Source organism: Salvelinus alpinus, chromosome 17 (genome assembly GCF_045679555.1).
Source record: "Salvelinus alpinus chromosome 17, SLU_Salpinus.1, whole genome shotgun sequence".
NCBI classification, from domain to species: domain Eukaryota; kingdom Metazoa; phylum Chordata; class Actinopteri; order Salmoniformes; family Salmonidae; genus Salvelinus; species Salvelinus alpinus.
In genome coordinates this window covers 40,259,977-40,283,035 of record NC_092102.1, presented here as the reverse complement: position 1 = coordinate 40,283,035, position 23,059 = coordinate 40,259,977, and the positions used below count along the sequence as shown (strand labels likewise).

At 44.8% G+C, this 23,059-nt stretch overlaps 2 protein-coding genes across 3 annotated transcripts; one reads left to right on the top strand and one right to left on the bottom strand.

Moving 5' to 3' along the window:
* The first annotated feature begins 3,444 nt into the window (after positions 1 to 3,444).
* On the top strand, positions 3,445 to 20,801 carry LOC139542936 (transmembrane prolyl 4-hydroxylase-like). The gene is made up of 9 exons (XM_071348941.1): positions 3,445 to 3,972; positions 4,984 to 5,065; positions 13,236 to 13,432; positions 13,525 to 13,615; positions 18,011 to 18,176; positions 18,289 to 18,474; positions 18,691 to 18,781; positions 18,995 to 19,118; positions 19,221 to 20,801. Exons 1-9 carry the CDS (start codon positions 3,580 to 3,582, stop codon positions 19,433 to 19,435), a joined length of 1,545 nt encoding a protein of 514 aa, XP_071205042.1. The 5' UTR covers positions 3,445 to 3,579; the 3' UTR covers positions 19,436 to 20,801.
* On the bottom strand, positions 5,257 to 9,547 carry LOC139542937 (secreted frizzled-related protein 5). 2 transcript variants are annotated; one of them, XM_071348943.1, is made up of 4 exons: positions 8,967 to 9,547; positions 6,289 to 6,464; positions 6,103 to 6,189; positions 5,257 to 5,928 (listed from the first exon to the last, which is right to left on the bottom strand). In XM_071348943.1, exons 1-4 carry the CDS (start codon positions 9,461 to 9,463, stop codon positions 5,609 to 5,611), a joined length of 1,080 nt encoding a protein of 359 aa, XP_071205044.1. In that variant the 5' UTR covers positions 9,464 to 9,547; the 3' UTR covers positions 5,257 to 5,608. The 2 variants fall into 2 exon arrangements, with proteins under 2 accessions (XP_071205044.1, XP_071205043.1); XM_071348942.1 differs by having other exon boundaries at positions 6,103 to 6,192; positions 8,967 to 9,546.
* Positions 20,802 to 23,059: the final 2,258 nt, after the last annotated feature.

The window sequence follows — 23,059 nt, the reverse complement described above, 5'->3', positions numbered from 1 at the left end:
CTGTTTGGCCATAATGACCATTGTTGTGTTTGGAGGCAAAAGAGCGAGGCTTGCAAGCCGAAGAACACCATCCCAACCGTGAAGGGGGGTGGCAGCATCATGTTGTGGGGATCCTTTGCCGCAGGAGGAACTGGTGCACTTCACAAAATAGATGGCATCATGAGGAAAGGAAAATTATGTGGATATATTGAAGCAACATCTCAAGACATCAGTCAGGAAGTTAAAGCTTGGTTGCAAATGGATCTTCCAAATGGACAATGACACCAAGCATACTTCCAAAGTTGTGTCAAAATGGCTTAAAGTCAAAGTATTGGAGTGGCCATCACAAAGCCCTGACCTCAATCCTATAGAAAATCTGTGGGCAGAACTGAAAAAGCGTGTGCGAGCAAGGAGGCCTATAAACCTGACTCAGGTCTACTTTCTTGTGGAGGTTCTTGTGGAGGTCTACTTTCAGCTCTGTCAGGAGGAATGGGCCAAAATTCACATAACTTATTGTGGGAAGCTTATGGAAGGCTACCCGAAACGTTTGACCCAAGTTGGACAATTGAATGGCAATGCTACCAAATACTAATTGAGTGTATGTAAACTTCTGACCCACTGGGAATGTGATGAAAGAAATAAAAGCTGAAATAAATCACTCTCTACCATTATTCTGACATTTCACATTCTGAAATAAAGTGGTGATCCTAACTGACCTAAGACAAGGAATTTTTACTAGGATTACATGTCAGGAATTGTGAAAAACTGAGTTTAAATTTATTTGGCTAAGGTGTATGTAAACTTCCGACCTCAACTGTAGGTGCCGAACAAAAACCGAAAAAGATGATGATGTGCATGTTGGCGTGAAAAAAAAACGTGTGCTGTTTTTGGATGATTAGAAATTGTCAAGGTTCCACAGAAATTTCAAAATGTGTGGAGTTTTTAGTTCAGATTATTTGATTTTAATTTGTGATCATAAACTGTTTATTGACTGTGGGATTTGAATAGTGTGAGAGGACAACCTATTTGGTGAGAATCACAACATAGGGTACAAAATCTATTCTAGCTCTCAAAGGGCCAGTAGCCTACCTTGGGTGTACAATGTTCAACTACAGCATTATTTATTCTGAAGTTATTCTTCTGCTATTTATTCTGTTAGCAATCAAATGTACATGTTAATAGTATACTATATATACTAAAGTATGTGGACACCCCTTCAAATTAGTGGATTTGGCTATTTCAGCCACAACCGTTGCTGACAGGTGTATAAAATCGAGCACACAGCCATGCAATCTCCATAGACAAACACTGACAGTAGAATGGCCTTACTGAAGAGCTCAGTGACTTTCAAGATAGCACCATGATAGGATGCCACCTTTCCAAGAAATCATTTTGTCAAATGTCTACCCTGGTCAACTGTGAGTGCTGTTATTGTGGAGTGGAAATATATTGGCGCAACAACGACTCAGCCGTGAATTGGTAGGCCACACAAGCTCACAGAATGGGACCCCCGAGTGCTGAAGCACGTAGTGCGTAAAAATCGTCTGTCCTCGGGTTGCAACCCTCACTACCGAGTTCCAAGGGTTTGCTGAGCAGCCGCACACAAGCCTAAGATCACCATGTGCAATGCCAAGCGTCGTCTGGAATGGTGTAAAACAGTAAAGGGGCGGGGGTGTCCACATACTTTTGGTCATGTAGTGTATATTCTGATCACAATTATTATGTCTCATATTTTAATTAAATGCTATCTATTAGCTTCCAAAATGTAAGTAGGTATATCTAGCTACCGGATAACACATACTGATTGAATGGCTTATCCTGTACTTTGTAAAAACCCAGAGTGCATGTTGGAAAAAGCTCTTGGTTCCTTTCTAAACATAACAATGTGAATGCAAAGAGGACTCAGATCATAAAATAGGTGAAGTGAACTGGCAAAAGAGTTGAGTCCTCATTCAAAGGCAGTGACAGTGTGAGTACAAAGAGAACTTAGTTATTTAGCTTTTTTTTTACCCCAGAGTTCACTTTAAAGAGGACTGAGATTGGTTCTTTTAAAGAGGACTGAGATGGGTTCTTTTAAAGAGGACTGAGATGGGTTCTTTTAAAGAGGACTGAGATGGGTTCTTTTAAAGAGGACTGAGATGGGTTCTTTTAAAGAGGACTGAGATGGGTTCTTTTAAAGAGGACTGAGATTGGTTCTTTTAAAGAGGACTGAGATGGGTTCTTTTAAAGAGGACTGAGATGGGTTCTTTTAAAGAGGACTGAGATGGGTTCTTTTAAAGAGGACTGAGATGGGTTCTTTTAAAGAGGACTGAGATGGGTTCTTTTAAAGAGGACTGAGATGGGTTCTTTTAAAGAGGACTGAGATGGGTTCTTTTAAAGAGGACTGAGATTTGTTCTTTTAAAGAGGACTGAGATGGGTTCTTTTAAAGAGGAATGAGATGGGTTCTTTTAAAGAGGACTGAGATGGGTTCTTTTAAAGAGGACTGAGATGGGTTCTTTTAAAGAGGACTGAGATTGGTTCTTTTAAAGAGGACTGAGATTGGTTCTTTTAAAGAGGACTGAGATGGGTTCTTTTAAAGAGGACTGAGATTGGTTCTTTTAAAGAGGACTATATGTGAAAACACCCTAAGATAAGTGAGTTCAAATTTGGACCCGTAACATAGTGGTCCAAAGGTCGAACTCGTGGTATCAATAAGCACCTGCTATTTACACCTCTTCATGAATGGAAATGTCCTTTAAAATCAAATGTCAGAATCATTTGTGACCTATACTCTTTTAAATACCATTAAAAGCTGGTATTGCATCTCAACAGAGTGACTAATGGCACACAGAGAGAAAGAGATGTAAACATGTTTCCCATGCCAATAAAACCCTTTGAATTTAAGTTAATTGAATTGAGAGAGCAATTAGGCAGCCCATGAGAAGATAACCAGATGGAGACTGTGCGGAGGGATTATGCTCCGATAACAGCCATAGATAAAACTGTATTTGCAGCATTACTCCAAACAAAAATAAGTAAACCCAGACCACACCAATGCCAAGAGTAGCCTACAGTCAGTCCCACGTTGCATTCCCTTTATTCTAGTGCCATCGTGTGGTAACGGAGGCTCACTGCGTCGGAATTTTGAATGTTTTATTCTGGTCGTCCGCTAGAGGGCGATAGTGTTTTGATAGGTTCCGAAATCAGAACTAGCAGTCTACTCTTCTCCCTGCTCTCGTTTATGTAGTTGATGTTGTCAGGGGTACAGTCAACAGTAAGCGCATCTACATGAAATATGGATTATCCCATTGCAAGTTGAGTCCTTTCGGATATTTAACACGGTCATAGATAGTGTTGCCTTTTATTGTATCTAAAGGAAAACAACCTGTCGTCGTGTCTGAAGAAGGCAGGCTCACTCGCTTAGCTAACCTACTGTACTTGCATGCTAGCTAAGCTAACGTTATATGGGTGAAATGAATGTTAGTAGCTAGCTACATAGTTAGCTATCTTTGCATGTATGATGCTGTTGTCAGCTATCGTTAGCTAACGCTAGCACACAGTGGCAGAACAGCCAGCATATGTACATCTCCACGAATATCCTGCCAGACATTTAGCTAGTCATGGATTATAGCAATCGACATATCCATTCAGAAATGGATGATGAATCTCAGGAAAGCATGGATGCGTGTGGCGACTCATCACCGTATGTGCCCCCGCACCTCCCTCCAATGCCTGGCCGAGAGCGGCTTCAGATTCAGAAGAGCAGTGTCTGCTCCCGGGCTTACTTCGTGGTGGTCATGGTCTTCTTCCATGTTTACATCATAAACATCATTGGGCTGTTGTTCTACGTACACTACAATAACAGTCCGGCGGATATTGTCAGCGCCGACGGGGACACATCGGCATCTAGCAGCGGGGTTGACAGCCGCCTGTCCCCGTCAGACCCACCTCAGCAAGACCCTGACCTGGATGTCCGTCAGAGCTTCAGTCTACCACGCATCGAGGGGATACGGGTGAGGAGATAATGAGGCGCACTAATACTATTACTATCATACAACAAAACGAGCGGTGTGCATCCAGTTGTCGTGGCCACCGGAAGACAAAAATAATATGCCAGCCAAGTTCGATCGCAGTGGTCTGTGCGCCCGCAATTTTCAAACTTTGCGAACTAGCTAGAACCAGGCAGAGAGGAAGAGTCGAGGCCAATATATATAACTAGGTCATTTTTGCTAGAATAACTCCAACAGTCTAATAGGCATGGCTTGGTGGTAGGTGTCGACGGTGGAAAGTAAACATACATCTATATGCCTTTTCACTCATTCGAACAAAATGTTGACGGTCCACTAGTTCTGATAAATAGTACTAAGTACTAGTGGTGGCACGTCAAAATAGATGAGTGCAACGTTCTTAAATGAGGGAAAAGGCTCAACAGCTGTTACCGTTCAAGCTAGCTAGTTAGCTGTGGTTGTTAGCCACACGGCATAGCTTGTACAATATTCCAAATTCATTGGTTTATTTAGCTAGCTAACGTTAGGTTACCTTTGCTTCTACTATCCAGTTGGAAACTCAAATCAGTCTATTAGCAAGCTAGCTAACTTTGTTAGATAGTTAGTAGCCTTAGTCCTCTTTTAATGTGCAATACATTAGACTACAAACGTAGTTGCTTGTAGCAAATCTCTTGTTTACAAGAGTTACCAAACCAACCTCGCATTAAAGTTTATTGTTATGGCAAACCATCAATGAATGACCAAGTCTTGTCAATGTCAGTTTGTAAATGGTCGTGCTACGGTTGTCAACGGATAAACTGGGCTATATTTTCTGAAAGAAACTGCTTTGCTTGGTTGTAGCGGCACGTTCCGTCTCACATAGTGGCCTCTACTGTGCCGGAGTGTTATAGGCCCGAACTCAACGACGAGGCGCACTCGGTATACTGCGAGAGGGTTTGCGAAGACCACCATCCTAACAAACACTTAATGTTGATCATGCCCAAGGCTTTACAATATTAATGTAGACTGTTTCTTCAGGTGGGTCATGTCCAGAGGGTGTCACTCAAGCCTGACAGAATCCAGGAAATGAAGACTCTCAGCCTCAAGCCTCTGCTCTTTGGTAAGAATAGCACCTTTTACCCTTTAGGGCAGGCTTTGTCCTCACACATACAGTTTAGGATATATATCTGTTATTCAAATGCTTTGAGAATAACATGATTGATGACACTGTTAGACAACCCCCATCTTTCAAGACCCATGAAAACTGACAACCCAAACTGCATCAATAACATCATGAATGAATGCAAGCTCAACACTTTGAAAACACTAATTTAATTACAGTCAACCTCTTACAAATATAGATCAGTTATATTTACTTATAATTTATAGATATGTACATTTGCAGGAAACACAGAAGGTCTTGTCCTTTGCAGCGTCCTCTCCTGAGCTCAGGATGGTGCTCTCTGAAACATCCAGCTATCCAAGGATGTGATTAAAATCCAGGAAGTCTATCATAGAAATGTACCCTCCCCCAAACAACCTCCTCTCTCTCTGCTGATGTTATATGGTGTTTTAATCACATCCCTGACTCTGTACACCTAGGCCTATAGCTCTGCTCAGACCCATTTCAGACCTCAAGTTCAGCTCCTAGCCAGAGCCCCTGCTAGACTCTACATCGGTGCTGTTTCCACTTGCGGGCTGCAGCCATCAGGTTCCTGGCGTGTTTGTTCCAGGCAAAGGCCTTGTTGACCACCAGCCATTCCCCCTGCACCGTGCCCGTCACCAGGAAGGTCCCGCCTCGGGGCTGACGCCGCGTCATGTTCCGTACACAGCTGGCGTCTCTCTCCAGCCACAGCTGCAGGCGGGAGCGGATCTGTCCTCCCAGGAGAGGCCCGTGCTTCAGAACCTGCAGACGAGAGGCCAGGGAGAACTGGGCCAAACTCACCTGACTGGATTTTAGCTGCGTGAGACGCAATTTCACCACTGGGGACACAGAGGGCAGCAGAGAGACAGAGAATTGCATTAAGATGGGTAGGTAGCGTACATCTCAATGTTTGATCTGGGTATTGTCAATAGGGAGGACAGAGAAACATTGGAATACATCATCTGAACCAATCTCTGTAATATAATAAAGGAACAGAGTGTAGTTCTGCTTACCAAAGTCACTCCTACAGAAAGTTTCCAGCATGTCCTTGGCAGACGAGGCCTCCTCCAGCTCACAGTCTCGACAGCTAGCCTGGGGCACTGCTGAAACAATCATCACAGACACATCCAGTCAGAGTTCTTAGTCTGACATGGACAGTAGAAAACAGAGCATCTTATTTCATAGTGTGTGTGTCTCACCTCTGCGCCCTCCTGTGCTGGTGCTGGTGTTGGTGACAGAGGAGATACACATGAGGTGGTTGGCAGGAAACTGGTCACAGCGAAGGATATCTGGCCAGGGGTAACCATAGCAACCCATGATGGGCGCGCAGCTGTCCCGCACTGACTCACACAGACTCTGACACGGAGAGACGAACCTGCCCAGGAGAGAGGGATTGACAAAATAGATTCAAGAACAAAGAGCCAGGAGGAGGGAAAAAGAGTAAGTTGTTAGTGAATGGATCCAAATCAATAAAGGAGAAGTTGTGGAGGAAGAGAGATGCTGGTACACCCTATGAGATAATGTTTAGAAACATTTGTTTCTCCTTTGTTGTTTTCTCTCTTTAAAAAAACATCACAACCCGTGGTGGACTGGGACCAGAAATCAGCCCTGGCATTTCTAACACACCAGCCCATTTTCCCCCGTAGCCCTTTGAACTCGTACCGGGTTGAAAATTGCAGATTTGGGCACTGATAAACACCTACATTTAAATGTAGTAGCTGTACATGACATCAGGCTCTGCTTCTTTTTACCTTTATTTAACTAGGCAAGTCAGTTAAGAACAAATTCTTATTTTCAATGACAGCCTAGGAACAGTGGGTTAACTGCCTTGTTCAGGCGCAGAATAACAGATTTTTACCTTGTCAGCTTGGGGATTCAAACTTGAAACCTTTCAGTTACAAGTCCAACACTCTAACCACTAGGCTACCTGCCGCTTCACAGTGCTGTGTGGGTTTTATACTGACAAACATTCTGAACTTGAGCACCTCGTGTGACAAGAAGTTGCCCCATCCCTCCTGGTAACTTTTGCCATTGTTTTATTTTCTGAATGAGGGAAATGCTATACATTTAAGAGGACTATATGTGTTTTGAAAGATGAGACGTTGAGAATTATTTAACTAGGCAAGTCAGTTAAGAACAAATTGTTATTTACCCTAGCCAAATCCAGATTACGCTGGGCCAATTGTGCACTGCCCTATGGGACTCCCAATCACAGCCAGATGTGATGCAGCCTGGATTTGAACCAGGTACTGAAGTGCTGAGATGCAGTGTCTTAGACAACTTCGCCACTCGGGAGCACATAATACAAGCAAGCCGAACACCCATGAGTCCAAATGTGCACTTCACATTCCCATATCATAAAGCTCATGTCATATCCAGTGTCAACGTTTCTGATCACTGTGTGATGTACAGTTACAAGATGACATGGCTTCATACCCTGGTTGTTCTGAACACAATGAGCCTGTTAGTCGACTGTGAAGAAAACACCTGGATGCACTCATGACTTCTTTCTATGTGCACCAAAGTTATCTGTTTCCCTGAATTGCCTTGTGAAAGGCTAACACTTTAAGATCATATTTTATAACTTAGCTAGTTATGTTGGTAATAGAACAAGCTGTCAAATGATGCCGAGCTGACCCAGATTGGGATTTATAATGGACCGTTTTTGGATTGCGTAAACAACAACAACAGTAAATGTGATGGTAGGGATGCAGGGATGTGTTCCAAACAAAACAACTACAAGTGTGCTTGCTCTAGTTCCTCAACGACACAACTAGGAGAGCTCAAAAAAGCACCTTATAGTTGAACTCTTTGAGTCATAAAAGTGCATTGTGTGGCCACTTAGAGACAACAGTTAGTCCTCTCACTCAAACCCTTGTCATTTTTCTGTCTTATGTTACACCTACCTCACATTTTCCAGGAATATTCTTATCGTGTTACTGAATTTATCCAGAGTGTTTTCAGATTTCGTTATCAACAAATTCGGTGAAAAGTAGAGTAAAAGTAGAATGCACATATAATCAGTCTTGTGTCAGGTGAACTGTTGTGTCCTCAACTTTAATCTAATACATTTCCCATAATCTCCAAACTGTACCCTTTCAATTGCTACCATGGTTATGCTTTTCAGATTTCTTCTGTAAGAAACATTTAAATTTAGCCCTATCCATATAGGTCAATTCCCACAAGTGTAAAGGGTTAAGTGCCCCATTACTAGCCAGATAATGAGGATTTTGCACACAAAAAAAACAAGTTAGACTGGGTGAAAAATGGACCAGCCCATCTGGCATTTGCCCAAAATGCCAGATGGCCAGTCAGCCGCTGAGCACAACTCAAACGAGATGAGGGGCCTTTCATGGCCTGAAGGTTGTGTGAAACCAGGGCCTTTTCTGTGAGGCAAGCCCAGATTAGCATAGCTCCCGGCACCGTGTAATCCCCCACTCTGGAGTTGTGATTCAGCCCAGAGGAACAGAGAGAGACATGAAGACAGACACATCCAGGTTTCCTCTCAATGGCTGCTTTGTTTTGAAGAGCTTTCCAAAAGATATCATGCTCACTCAGTAGATAAGTGCTTTGTAATATAATCATGATAAAGATCTGGAACCGCCCAGGCCAAAATAATGTAAATGTCACTGTATGCAAAATGACATCAAGAGTTTAAAAGTTCTACCAGTTATCTAGTCTACACTATACCTTCTCTCAAAGAGACACGTGTCCCCGTCTTTCTCCCTCTTTACCAATGACTTGTCTATTTAGTGTACACACATCTCTACACTCTGTTCTCTACAAAGAAATACCTTTGTATTTTCCTCCAACACTTTCTCTAATTTCTAAAGACAAGCTAGTAGTTCCAACTTCCCAGCGTCTCTCCCCTCCTTACCTGTCCAGACAGATGGGTGCGAACAGCGAGCAGAGGAAGATGCGGGCGTCGGGGTGGCACTCCCGGGCGAGCAGGGGCAGCCAGCTGGCACTCTGCTGGACGGCCTCGCCTGGCGACTCGTGCCCCAGCAGGTTGGGCATCCTCATGGTGGCGTAGCCGATGTTCTGGCAGAGGGCCATGCCCGCCGGAATGGGCACACAACGGGAGGAGCTCCGGGGCTCCCACTGCCCTTCACTGCTGACGGACAGGATGGTAGCACCAGCTCTATCTTCAGCCACGGCCTCATCCGAAGTCTCCAACCCAGCTCTAACTCTAGACCCAGCTCTAACCCTGGTCCTGGTAACTGTACCAGCCTCTGGTCCAGGTCCTGCCTCCAGCCTGACACTCCAGCCAGGCCCAGCTGGAAGCAGGAGGAGCAGGAGCACGAGGAGAGCAGGAGCACGAGGAGAGGTCCTCTTAGAGGTGGTGCAAGGAGGTGGTGCAGGAACGGGCATCATCCCGGGAGGAGGAAAGGAAATCCACACAGGAGAGAGTGTCTGGGTGTTTGTGGTGATGGTCTGTATGACAGGGAGGGGATTGGTGTATTTATACTAGGCAGGCGGTGACACGTCACCTCTGTAGGCTTGGTCTGCATTTGAATAGGAGAGTGGTGGGGGAAGGGATGGGAGTGGGCCAGCAGGGGGTTAACGATGGGGGGAGGGCGTGGGGTACAAGGGAGAGGGACAGTGCTTGAGATGGGATTAGATATGAAACCCACTCACTTTCATTTGCTCCAATGTGTTGTGAGTGAGATGAGTGAGTGAGTGAGTCAGAGAGGGAGTGAGTGAGTGAGTGAGTGAGTGTTCTGTAGTAATGACTGAGTTAAGGATATCAAGGATTGTGTGTGAATCTACAGGTAACTGACAAAATAAAGGAAACACCAACATAAATTGTCTTAATAGGGTGTTGGGACACCACCAGCCGGAACAGTTACAATGCACCTTGACATAGATTCTAAGTGTCTGGAACTTTAATGGATATATGTGACACCGTTCTTCCACGAGAAACCCCATCATGTGGTGTTTTGTTGATGGTGGGAAACGCTGTCTCAGGCACCACTCCAGAATCTCCCATAAGTGTTCAATGAGGTTGAGATCTGGTGACTGAGACGGCCATGGCATATGGTTTACATCATTTTCATGCTCATCTAACCATTCAGTGACCACTTGTGCCCTGTGGATGGGGACATTGTCATCCTATGGGGGCGTAGCCAAAATAATGGCCTGCCCAGCATTTGGTCTGCTCAGATGTTAATTGATTAATTAACTCAGGAACCGCACCTGTGTGGAAGCACCTGGCTTTCAATTAACTTTGTATCCCTCATTTACTCAAGTGTTTCCATTATTTTGGCAGTTACCTGTATGCATGTGTGTGTTCAGAATGTTATGCTCTCTTGGTGTGTGTGTGTCTGTGTGTGTTGTCCTGACTTAGCCTTAGCCTGACTTGCCATTCCGCCCCCACAGCTTGAGATGAGGAAAAGAGTCCCCCTCATGTCACGAACACCTCCTCTCCCCTCTCTTCGGGTTGAATGATTCAGTTGTGCAACTGACTAGGTATCCCCTTTCCCTTCCTTTCTCGCTCTTTTCAAAGGCAAAGGAACCCTTTCTCTTTCTTTTCAAAGGCAAAGGAACCCTTTCTCTCTCTTTTCAAAGGCAAAGGAACCCTTTCTCTTGCTCTCTTTCTGCACTCCTGTCCCCAAGAAGCCCTCCAGTCTGCACTCCCTCTTCAAAGGATCCCCTCCACTTCCCCTTATCTCCCCATACCCCTACAAGCTCGTTTATCCCGATCTGACCCCGAGCCTCCTCTCCATCCCATCTCTCTAACTAACGAGTGATTTTTACAGATGAATCAGGAATGCCTGATTTCATTACCTTTTTATGAGGATTACTTGGTACTATTTCTGACATCTGTGTCTGTTGTGTGCTGATTACATCTAAGGGAATGTAAGAAACCTATTATTTCGTGTGTGAGCGCCCCAGCGTGTGTGTGTGAACATGCATGTGGGGGAGAGAGGTGGTAGGGTTCTCCCACTGTGAGGCTGTGACCTGATTCCTGTCCAGACAAGCAGGTCACTTCCTCCACAGAGGGACAGAAAGAGAGAGGCAGAACGGGGGAGGGAGAGAGGGGCCAGACCCAGTCCCCTTCATTCATATCACCCATCTAGCTTAATGGTGCATGACTGGACAATAGGGATTAGCCATCAGCCCCTCCCTTTCTCTCTCCCCCTCCCTATCTCATCAGCAACAGTACAGTACAGGGTCTGCTGTGGGGAACAAGGCCTATACTGTACAGGCAGGCGTACAGCCGGAAGCCTTTTATTAGAAGAGGAAGGGATGGATAGAGGGAGTGATGGGAAGGCAGGGGTGCAGCTAAGGGGTTACCAGGGGGTCCTGGGCACTCTCATATCAGGAAGCCTTAGACTAACACACAGGTCCAGCCCACTGCTTTTAGGTCACCTCTGACAGTCCATGTGTAAATCATGGTTGTATATTCACACAGGGTGAGTGTGTTGTGTGGTCTTCTTGCTCTCCCACACACTCTATGCATGTGAATGGGTCTGAATGAGAATGATGATACCAACCTCACACAGACATACTGGTACTCCTCCATACTAACTACTATATATGAGCGACCACCAGTCCGGCTCTCACCCAGGGGAACCACAATACAGCTTCTTTCTCAGTCACCCCCCCCTGTGGGAGACATTCAATGCCTTGGCTCATTAGCACTGTCAATGGGTCGGGCCATACCACAAATAGCTCCCTGTGGGGGTGATGGGGGGGCCAGGGAGTTCTCATTATCCCCATATCCACAATCACTAAAGAGTCCCTGTGTACACACACCTGCTCAAACACGACACGGAGAAAGCTAAAGCAAACACAACCGAGACAGATGTTGTTTTAGATAAGTTATTTCTTAACAAGTTGTAAAATAATTACTGCTTTTTCAGTGCAGTATCCAATCTCTTTGCAGTGCAGAAGGCCTGGGTCGTTTTCTACTGTAACTCTGTAAAGATAAGAACTTGTTTGTCTTCAAAAACATTGGTTATGGATTTAAAGTACTGTAAACTGGTAGCCCAAGTTTTAATCATCTCTACTCCTCAGGGATCATCATTCTGGTTTTCTGACATCAGCCAATCAGGAATACTAGGCTATTTGTTACATAAATGTAAACCAGTAACATAATCAGTCTTCCATCCATGTCATGATTGGTTCTACTAGATAGAACAGTCATGTATGAGTCATCATCATCAGCAGGGCAACATAGAGAGAAGTCTATAGTCATTGATCATGCTGGTCTGATCTCCCAAGGCACTCAGGCCTTTTGATAAGGAAATCCTTGATCGTGGACCTGGGCTCACCTGAATGCTGCTTGTTGTCTGTTGTTATGCTAACATGGACACCAGCACTGACTTCAGTATCATTATGTTGAGTCTGGATGGGTGGCGTTTGCACATAGCCTAAATGTAGTTAGATAGTGTATCTGATGTCCTAGGCAAGGAAGTGAATGGCTACACAGATAGGACTGGTTTCAGTCCAAGGTTGCTAGTTTACCTAACCAAACCATCAGTCCTAGCTTGCCATTATTAAAATCAAATTCAACAATGCCAATAATGTTTTCAATTCGACTTTTTCTTTCAAAAGCAGCTCAAACATAGAACATGTACGAATGAACTAGAGCCATTGAATTCTACCGTGCAAATATACTGTGCATTATAGGGAAATAATACACACTCTAGAATGCCCTTCAAGCCAATCAGAAACAACGATTCAACATTGCCATGGTATAATTAAGCAATAAGGCCCGAGGGGGTGTGGTATACGGCCAATATACCACGGCTAAGGACTGTTCTTATGCACGATGCAACGCAAAGTGCCTGGACACAACCCTTAGCTGTGGTATATTGGCCATATATCACAAACCCCCGAGGTGGCTTACTGCTATTATAAACTGTTTACCAACTTAAGTAGAGCAGTAAAACGAAATGTTTTGTCATACCCGTGGTATACGGTCTGATATACCACGGCTGTCAGCCAATCAGCATTCAGGGCTCGAACCACCCAGTTTATAATGACTAATAATGGCCAACAGGAGCACGCCCTGTCGAGACATTAGTGTGGGAAACCCTGGTCATTCTGTGTCTGCCTATACATTACACTTCTACCCAGAGCATGACGTTGTACAGGTAATCAATGACGTATGGGTCCCCCCTCTCTCTGTTACTGTCAGAGATTCCTGGCTTCCTGTCTGAGGAGGAGTGTGGTGTGGTGGTGCAGCTGGCCCAGCTGAAGGGTCTGATGGAGAGCCAGGCCACAGTGCCACCAGGAGACCAGGAGGAGGAACTGCAGCCACTGCTCTCCCTCAGCCCCGAGGAGACCTTCAGCCTGCTAGACCTGGACCAAGACGGACTACTGCAGAGACAGGAAGTGAGAGAGGGAGAGGTGGGTGGATGAGAGGGAGGGAGGGATAGAGAGCGGCCGGCAGCTCATTAGTTTGTGGTTGTGTGTTTCTGTCCCAGATCTTGAGCCACTCTCGTTCACGGGACGGGACCTGGCTGAGCCCAGAGAACTTACGACAGATACTCACCGGCCAGGAGGCCAGCCCAGCAGGTACTTTGTAGTGTGTGTGTGTGTGTGTGTGTAACTCGCTCTCCATAGCCAATGTGAGGTAAGACCTTTAAATAGGTTAACTTTCGCAAGGCAGACTGAATACCAGGACGTGTATTCAGAGCATGCACTGACCAGCTGGCAAGCGTCTTCACTGACATTTTCAACCTTTCCCTGACCCAGTCTGTAATACCAACTTGATTCAAGCAGACCACCATAGTCCTTGTGCCCAAGAAGAAGTGATGCAGTCAGTCTCTCCTCAACTCTTAGCCAAGAGAGACTGGCATGCATAGTATTTATGTTAGCCCTCTGATTACAATGAAGAGCAAGATGTGCCGCTCTGTTCTGGGCCAGCTGCAGTTTAACTAGGTCTTTTTTAGCAGCACTTCACAGTGCCATCCGTTTTGTCACCAAAGCCCCATATACTACCCACCACTGCGACCTGTACGCTCTCGTTGGCTGGCCCTCGCTTCATACTCGTCGCCAAACCCACTGGTTCCAGGTCATCTACAAGAACCTGTTAGGTAAAGTCCCCCCTCAGCTCGCTGGTCACCATAGCAGCACCCACCCGTAGCACGCGTTCCAGCAGGTATATCTCACTGGTCACCCCCAAAGCCAATTCCTCCTTTGGCCGCCTCTCCTTCCAGTTCACTGCTGCCATTGACTGGAACGAACTACAAAAATCTCTGAAACTGGAAACACTTATCTCCCTCACCAGCTGTCAGAGCAGCTCACAGATCACTGCACCTGTACATAGCCCATCTATAAATAGCCCAAACAACTACCGCTTCCCCTACTGTATTTATTTATTTTGCTCCTTTGCACCCAGTGTTTCTACTTTGCACACTCATCTACTGTCAAATCTACCATTCCAGTGTTTTAATTGCTATATTGTATTTACTTCGCCACCATGGCCTATTTATTGCCTTTACCTCCCATCTCACCTCATTTGCTCACATTGTATATATACTTATTTTTCTACTGTATTATTGACTGCATGTTTGTTTTACTCCATGTGTAACTCTGTGTTGTTGTATGTGTCGAACTGCTTTGCTTTATCTTGGCCAGGTCGCAGTTGTAAATGAGAACTTGTTCTCAACTTGCCTACCTGGTTAAATAAAGGTGAAATAAAAAAAACTAATAAAAACTTGACCACATGGCCTGACAATAATCAAGGTAAGACAAAATTAGAGCCTGCAGGACTTGCTTTGGAGTGTGGTGTCAACAAAGCAGAACATCCCATGACAGTTTACATTCTAAGGTAACACCAAGTCATTTAGTCTCCCCAACTTGTTCAACAGCCACACCATTCGCTACCAGATTCAGCTGAGGTCTAGATCTTAGGGAGTGATTTTTACCAAATACAATGCTCTTAGTTTTAGAGATGTTCAGGACCAGTTTAAAACTGGCACCCATTCCACAACTGACTGCAACTCCTTGTTAAGGGTTTCAGTGACTTCATTAGCTGTGGTTGCTGAGATGTATATGGTTGAATCATCAGCATACATGGACACACAGGCTTTGTTTTAATGCCAGTTGCAGGTCATTGGTAAGAATAGAAAAGAGTAGAGGGCCTAGAGAACTGCCCGGTACACCACACCCTACATGTTTGACATTAGAGAAGCTTCCATTAACTTCTTAAGACTATTAAAGAAAACCCTCAGTTGTATTAGGTAAATGGCTCTGAATCCACAATATGGCAAAGGTTTAAAAGCTATAAAACATACACGACCGTTCAAAAGTTTGCGGTCACTTAGAAATGTCCTTGTTTTTGAGAGAAAAGCAAAAAAAAATGGTCTATTAAAATAACATCAAATTGATCAGAAATACTGTAAAGTGTAGACATTGTTAATGTTGTAAATGACTATTGTAGCTGGAAACGGCTTATTTTTATCTACATAGGCGTACAGAGGCCCATTATCAGCAACCATCACTCCTGTGTTCCAATGGCACGTTGTGTTTATAATTGTAAAAGGCTAATTGATCATTAGAAAACCCTTTTGCAATTATGTTAACACAGCTGAAAACTGTTCTCAGACTGTCCAATAAAAAGAAAAGATTAAGCTGGGCAAAAGAACACAGACACTGGACAGAGGAACTCCATATTCATAGCACGCAATGATTACATCAAGCTTGTGACTCTACAAACTTCTTAGAAAATAAATGGTTTTCGAATTATCCAATTAGACTTTTAAAATGATAAACTTGGATTAGCTAACACAACGTGCCATTGGAACACAGGAGTGATGGTTGCTGATAATGGGCCTCTGTACGCCTATGTAGATAAAAATAAGCCGTTTCCAGCTACAATAGTCATTTACAACATTAACCATGTCTACACTGTATTTCTGATCAATTTGATGTTATTTTAATGGACAAAAAATGTGCTTTTCTTTAAAAAACAAGAGACATTTCTAAGTGACCACAAACTTTTGAACGGTAGTGTATATATATATATACACATACATACAGTGGGGAGAACAAGTATTTGATACACTGCCGATTTTGCAGGTTTTCCTACTTACAAAGCATGTAGAGGTCTGTAATTTTTATCATAGGTACACTTCAACTGTGAGAGACGGAATCTAAAACAAAAAAACACATTGTATGATTTTTAAGTAATTAATTTGCATTTTATTGCATGACATAAGTATTTGATACATCAGAAAAGTAGAACTTGATATTTGGTACAGAAACCTTTGTTTGCAATTAGAGATCATACGTTTCCTGTAGTTCTTGACCAGGTTTGCACACACTGCAGCAGGGATTTTGGCCCACTCCTCCATACAGACCTTCTCCAGATCCTTCAGGTTTCGGGGCTGTCGCTGGGCAATACGGACTTTCAGCTCCCTCCAAAGATTTTCTATTGGGTTCAGGTCTGGAGACTGGCTAGGCCACTCCAGGACCTTGAGATGCTTCTTACGGAGCCACTCCTTCGTTGCCCTGGCTGTGTGTTTTGGGTCGTTGTCATGCTGGAAGACCCAGCCACGACCCATCTTCAATGCTCTTACTGAGGGAAGGAGGTTGTTGGCCAAGATCTCGCGATACATGGCCCCATCCATCCTCCCCTCAATACGGTGCAGTCGTCCTGTCCCCTTTGCAGAAAAGCATCCCCAAAGAATTATGTTTCTGTGCCTTCTCACCAAGCTGCTTGCCTATTGTCCTGTAGCCCATCCCAGCCTTGTGCAGGTCTACAATTGTATTCCTGATGTCCTTACACAGCGCCCTGGTCTTGGCCATTGTGGAGAGGTTGGAGTCTGTTTGATTGAGTGTGTGGACAGGTGTCTTTTATACAGGTAACGAGTTCAAACAGGTGCAGTTAATACAGGTAATGAGTGGAGAACAGGAGGGCTTCTTAAAGAAAAACTAACAGGTCTGTGAGAGCCGGAATTCTTACTGGTTGGTAGGTGATCAAATACTTATGTCGTGCAATAAAATGCAAATTAATTACTTAAAAATCATACAATGTGATTTTCTGGATTTTTGTTTTAGATTCCGTCTCTCACAGTTGAAGTGTACCTATGATAAAAATTACAGACCTCTACATGCTTTGTAAGTAGGAAAACCTGCAAAATCGGCAGTGTATCAAATACTTGTTCTCCCCACTGTACATACATACAAAAATATGTGGACACCCCTTCAAATTAGTTGGAAACTCTACAATGTTGGAAAGAACCCGTAAGTAAGTATTTCACTGTAAGTCTACACCTGTTGTTTACAAAGAATGTTACAAATGAAATAAAAATGGGATTTGGTTTGTGTATGTATGTCTTTCCCAAAGCCTATGTACCAGGCTTTCCCTGCCAGTATTATTAAGGGGTGAGTGTTTGTGCGTGCCAAGGGTGTGTGTGACCTGATGCCATTATGCCAGGCGCCGTTTGCGTTTCCCAGTCCGGATGTGTCCCATCATCTCATTAAAATCTGTGGCCTACCAACCTCCTTCCTTAACATTCCCCCGGATCCCTCGTACTCCTCCTCCCCACACTTACTCGCTCCATCCTCCCCTCCTGCACCCCAGAGCTATTGTTTCGTCTGGGGCGCTGCTTCATAGGGGGATGAGGGGAAAGGGGGCCCGGAGGTTCACTCATTCGAGAGTAATAGAGAGCGAGAGTTACAGGGAGGGAGTGGAAAAGCAAGAGATGAGCTGCAACAGCATACAGAGCTACAGATACAGAAAATGGCCGTGGGATGAGAAAGATCGGAGAATAGGAAAGAGGAAGATGAGCTGAGAGTAACAGCATACAGTATTACACCTCTATGGGGAAAGAGGGAGAGAGTGGATAACGTGATTAGGAAGATGTGAACATCTTGATAGGAGAGCGAGTGAGAGAGAAACATTTTTTGCAGCAGAGAGGGGGGTGTTTGTGTGGGGGGGCTAACCGTGTGTTGTCCCTGCAGGTGTGTTAACTCTAGAGGAGTTCAGGCGTGTGTGTGACGGCATGTCCCAGCATCCCTTGCAGCAACGAGGCGGAACAAGGCGGGGCCAACCGAAAAGGAAGAGCCGACACACCTGGCTGTATCAGGGACCAGGATCACACCACATACTACACGCACTGAGGAATAGGTAACTCTCACTCAGTTGTAACACGCACCCCGTTGTCATAGTAACTCAGTTGTCATAGTAACTCAGTTGTCATACTGTTTTTATGGCTTTATTCCGGCCTCTCCTTCCTTAGGGTGACCCATCTAGCGCGTCTGCCCTCCCCATTGGTTGAGCTGAGCGAGCCGCTGCAGGTGATTCGCTACGAGCAGGGAGGCTTCAGCCACGCCCACCACGACAGTAGCCCCTCCCATCCAGAGACCACCTGCTCACACACACGCCTGGCCGGAAACACTTCGGCACACACCGAGATCTCCTGCAGGTCTGTCTCGTTCTATGTGTGTGTGTGTGTGTGTGTGTGTGTGTGTGTGTGTGTGTGTGTGTGTGTGTGTGTGTCTGTGTATCCATATGCTTCCTCTAATTTTCATAGGTTGTCATCTTTTTATGGTGTCCATCTGTTTGCACAAATGTGCACTTTGATCCTCCCATATTCCAGTCAGATAGTCGCCTTAATATACGGATGTTCCCTCCTCCCCAGGTACATCACTGTGTTACTCTACCTGAACTCTGTGGAGGGAGGCGGAGAGACCACTTTTCCTGTGGCAGACAATCGCACCTATGAGGAGGAGGTGGGTGACCATACTATAAGCATTGTCCGTACTAAGAGTTTTTGCTTTCATGTTGAATGATGAGAAGGCTACTGATTTCCTGAATTGTGCTGCTATTGCAAACATAGTGCTGAACAATGACAAGGAATCTGACTGAGAAGCACTTGTCATGCTTCATATCAGGAGCATAGAAGAGCTGCATTTTTGTTGTGTTTGCACGTGTGTGTCTTCCAGGCATTAGTGCAGGGTGGTGTGGATCTGACAGACACACAGCAGAGCTGTAACAGAGGAAACCTCAGGGTGAAACCAACAGCTGGGACTGCTCTCCTCTGGTACAACCATCTCTCTGATGGCAAAGGTCCGTTCCAGCACACACGCTGCTCCATTCTTTGTGACTTGTTTTCTCCGTTAACACCATACGCCACTAGTCAAACTCCCTATCCCCTCCCCTGTCCCGCAGGTTGGATGGGTGAGCTGGATGAATACTCCCTCCATGGGGACTGCCCTGTGACCCGAGGGGTGAAGTGGGTAGCCAACAGCTGGGTGAACGTGGACCCAGACCACCAGCGCCAAGCCCGCTACCAGAGACTGGTGACCCACAGACAGGAGGGCGAGCCGGGCAGAGAGGAGCGGGAAACCCCCCTCCCTCACAGCAACCACCACCAGGACCTGTAGTACTGTAGCTAGGGCTACTGGGAACACACTGTGGGGAGATGCACACGTTCCTTTAAGCACATGGGCAAATCACTATTTCCGCTTAGTCATGTTGCATTGATGTCAATGGGAGACTAAGTGAACATTTGACTTAATGGCAGTTAGGATTTGCCCCTCAGAATATCTGAAAAGACAAAGTACCTGTGTAATTAATTGAATTCAAAACCCAGTTCTAATTACACATGCAGACATTTTAGTTGCATTTGTCTGTTTTTCAGTCATAGTTATGGTTCTGAGGGATCCATTCTTGTTTTAAATGTAGTTTTCACAGCAAATTGAGCCAAATTAGAATCTAATCAGATGACCCATCTTTCTATGTCTTCCTGACAGGCAGATTTGATGTGGGATTGTATCTGTATACTTCTGTCTATTTCTTTCATGAGTGATGTGATGTTCTGACAGTATTTGTCAACAGACAAATACAAGGGTGCTAGTGGGCTCGAGGAAGCCCAATAACAAAGCAGGCCCCTGGACCTCAAGCATTAGATATTTACGTTGGCCCAGCCCAATGTCTTTAGGGAACCCCAAGAGTCCATGTGTAACCGGTGTGACTGTGTTGCTAACAGCTTCACTTCCTCCACTGTCCCTGTCCTCTTCCTAGGCTTGAACCAGTGGTCCACTGATTCCAAACACGTGTCCGCCTGCTTGACGTACAAACCAGTTGCGCCACAGAAAAAATGATCAAATTCAATGGCCCCATTTCAAGCTGTGGATGAGTTTATCCAGTACAGTTTGACTCCATTACACATCTGTAATACAAACCCTGTTTCTATGTTACAGTTCCTGTCTGGTGGTTGTGTTACGATGATGAAGAACCACTCATTCTCAAACCAGCTGTCCTTTCATACAACTCCTTGTTAAAGATGGAACCCGCGTTAGGGGAAACAGCGCCACTGTCCGTCCCCAGCACCTTTCGTCATTGTTTTAGTTTGGACAAAACGGGGGTGAGGTGCGTTGAGCAGTGTGGTTAAAAACCCTAAAACATGCAGTACATATTCTGCTGTCACGTCGCGCCTGCAATGATGTTTGAGAGGCAGAAAAACTGATTTACAGTAACTTCTTTGTTGTTGTGATAATAGTTATTTTTCAATGTCTGCTTGATTCAGGATTCAGATAAGTGTGTTTATTTATTTGTTTATTTATCTATTTGTTGTATTTGATTATTTATTATCTATGTATTATTATTTATTAACTTAATAAGGTGATTGATGAATGTATCATTATTACTTGACTGGTTGATGTTGCATTGAGTCTATTACAGTTGTTGTTCACTGTATACATACAATAAGTCATGGAAAACAATACAATTTGTATGCTTTTTTCTGTAGCTACAGTGAGATTACATTTTTATCTAAGCCTGCACCGAGGAGCATTCCATGTGGTTTTCTCATTTGGGCAAAAGTCGTTCCTACGTCCTCTTTCCTCTGTGACCGATAAGAGGTTGAGTGTTTGGAGAGTGTGTCAATTCGTTAAAAGGCCAATGGAAGACGGTCCTCCTCGATAGCCTCCTCTTGGCGAGGAAGCACAACTGAGATATAATAAGACCTGGAGACTGCTTCCAAGATGTCCGACTGTTGTTTTCAAGGTAATATACTCATGTTCGCATACGCCGATTCATAGGCCTTTTATCAATTAGATTTGCTCACCTGCGTCCTCTCTTCTTCGTCCTCTTTCGCCTCCTTTTGAAAAAGGTCAAAGTTAATTGAGGAGAGTAACCGTTGATGGAAATGCGCTTGCTTGAAATGAGACGGTCCTTTTAGCTAACCTTTTCCTAACCGTAACCTAATTATCCTAACCTGTTGCATAAATTCTCCTAACCTGCTACGAAATGTCAAATCTGACCTTAATTTGACAAAAGCTTGATCCTTTCTAGCCGTGACCCTGGCGCCTTGGGAAGCACAAGCAATGATTGTTTATAACTAACCCAAGATAGAACACAGCCTGTCATTTCCAATGGGAGAAAATTAATCATAGTGTGCAGAACTAGTGCTCATTCTAGCATGTATTTCCATATTTCCGTTAGGGAACGCCAACTCTGAAGTGGCGTGGGCAATAACTCAATTCACCCCTTCACTCCTAAACAACACACTTTTTAGAAACTTTGACAACGGGTAAAGTCTACAAAAACTTAGTCCACTCTGTTTGTAACATATTCTGGTTTTGGGAACAGAAAACTGTATTGAGATCAAATGCTTCATCAATGAGAAATCCATCTCACTCGATCTTCTCCCACTGCCGGCCACTGGGCTTCGAATCATCACCATATTTGGTGGTGAGTGGAAACGCCACCTTGTTCTTCTATGAGATTTAACGGCGGTTGGCATCCAATTTGTTGCATTACCGCCACCTACTGGACTGGAGTACAACTCCATTATACTTTACTTGAAAAAGAAAAATGTACTAAATACATACCCTACCATTTAACACTATATTCACTAATTTCAAAATGATATAAAATAAAATGAACAACCCCTTACTCCACTAATTAAATGTATTTATTCCTATCTCATGCCATCACCATGAAAGGATGGGACATCACCACTTAACACATCCTGTAACTCTTCTGCTGTCAAGTCTCGCACACCCAAATACCTCTTTGCAGCTGCCACCACAATCTCAATTTTCGGAGACTTCCGATCCATCCCTGCGGTACAATTAATAACCATTGCAATAAATGCTAACTTATTTCACTTTTTGGCCTATCCCTCTGTACTGGTATGTCTCTACTACTCTCACCCCTCCTCCCTCTGTATTGGTATGTCTCTACTACTCTCACCCCTCCTCCCTCTACTGGTATGTCTCTACTACTCTCACCCCTCCTCCCTCTGTACTGGTATGTCTCTACTACTCTCACCCCTCCTCCCTCTACTGGTATGTCTCTACTACTCTCACCCCTCCTCCCTCTGTATTGGTATGTCTCTACTACTCTCACCCCTCCTCCCTCTACTGGTATGTCTCTACTACTCTCACCCCTCCTCCCTCTGTACTGGTATGTCTCTACTACTCTCACCCCTCCTCCCTCTACTGGTATGTCTCTACTACTCTCACCCCTCCTCCCTCTGTACTGGTATGTCTCTACTACTCTCACCCCTCCTCCCTCTACTGGTATGTCTCTACTACTCTCACCCCTCCTCCCTCTGTACTGGTATGTCTCTACTACTCTCACCACTCCTCCCTCTACTGGTATGTCTCTACTACTCTCACCCCTCCTCCCTCTGTATTGGTATGTCTCTACTACTCTCACCCCTCCTCCCTCTGTACTGGTATGTCTCTACTACTCTCACCACTCCTCCCTCTACTGGTATGTCTCTACTACTCTCACCCCTCCTCCCTCTACTGGTATGTCTCTACTACTCTCACCCCTCCTCCCTCTACTGGTATGTCTCTACTACTCTCACCACTCCTCCCTCTACTGGTATGTCTCTACTACTCTCACCACTCCTCCCTCTACTGGTATGTCTCTACTACTCTCACCCCTCCTCCCTCTACTGGTATGTCTCTACTACTCTCACCCCTCCTCCCTCTACTGGTATGTCTCTACTACTCTCACCCCTCCTCCCTCTACTGGTATGTCTCTACTACTCT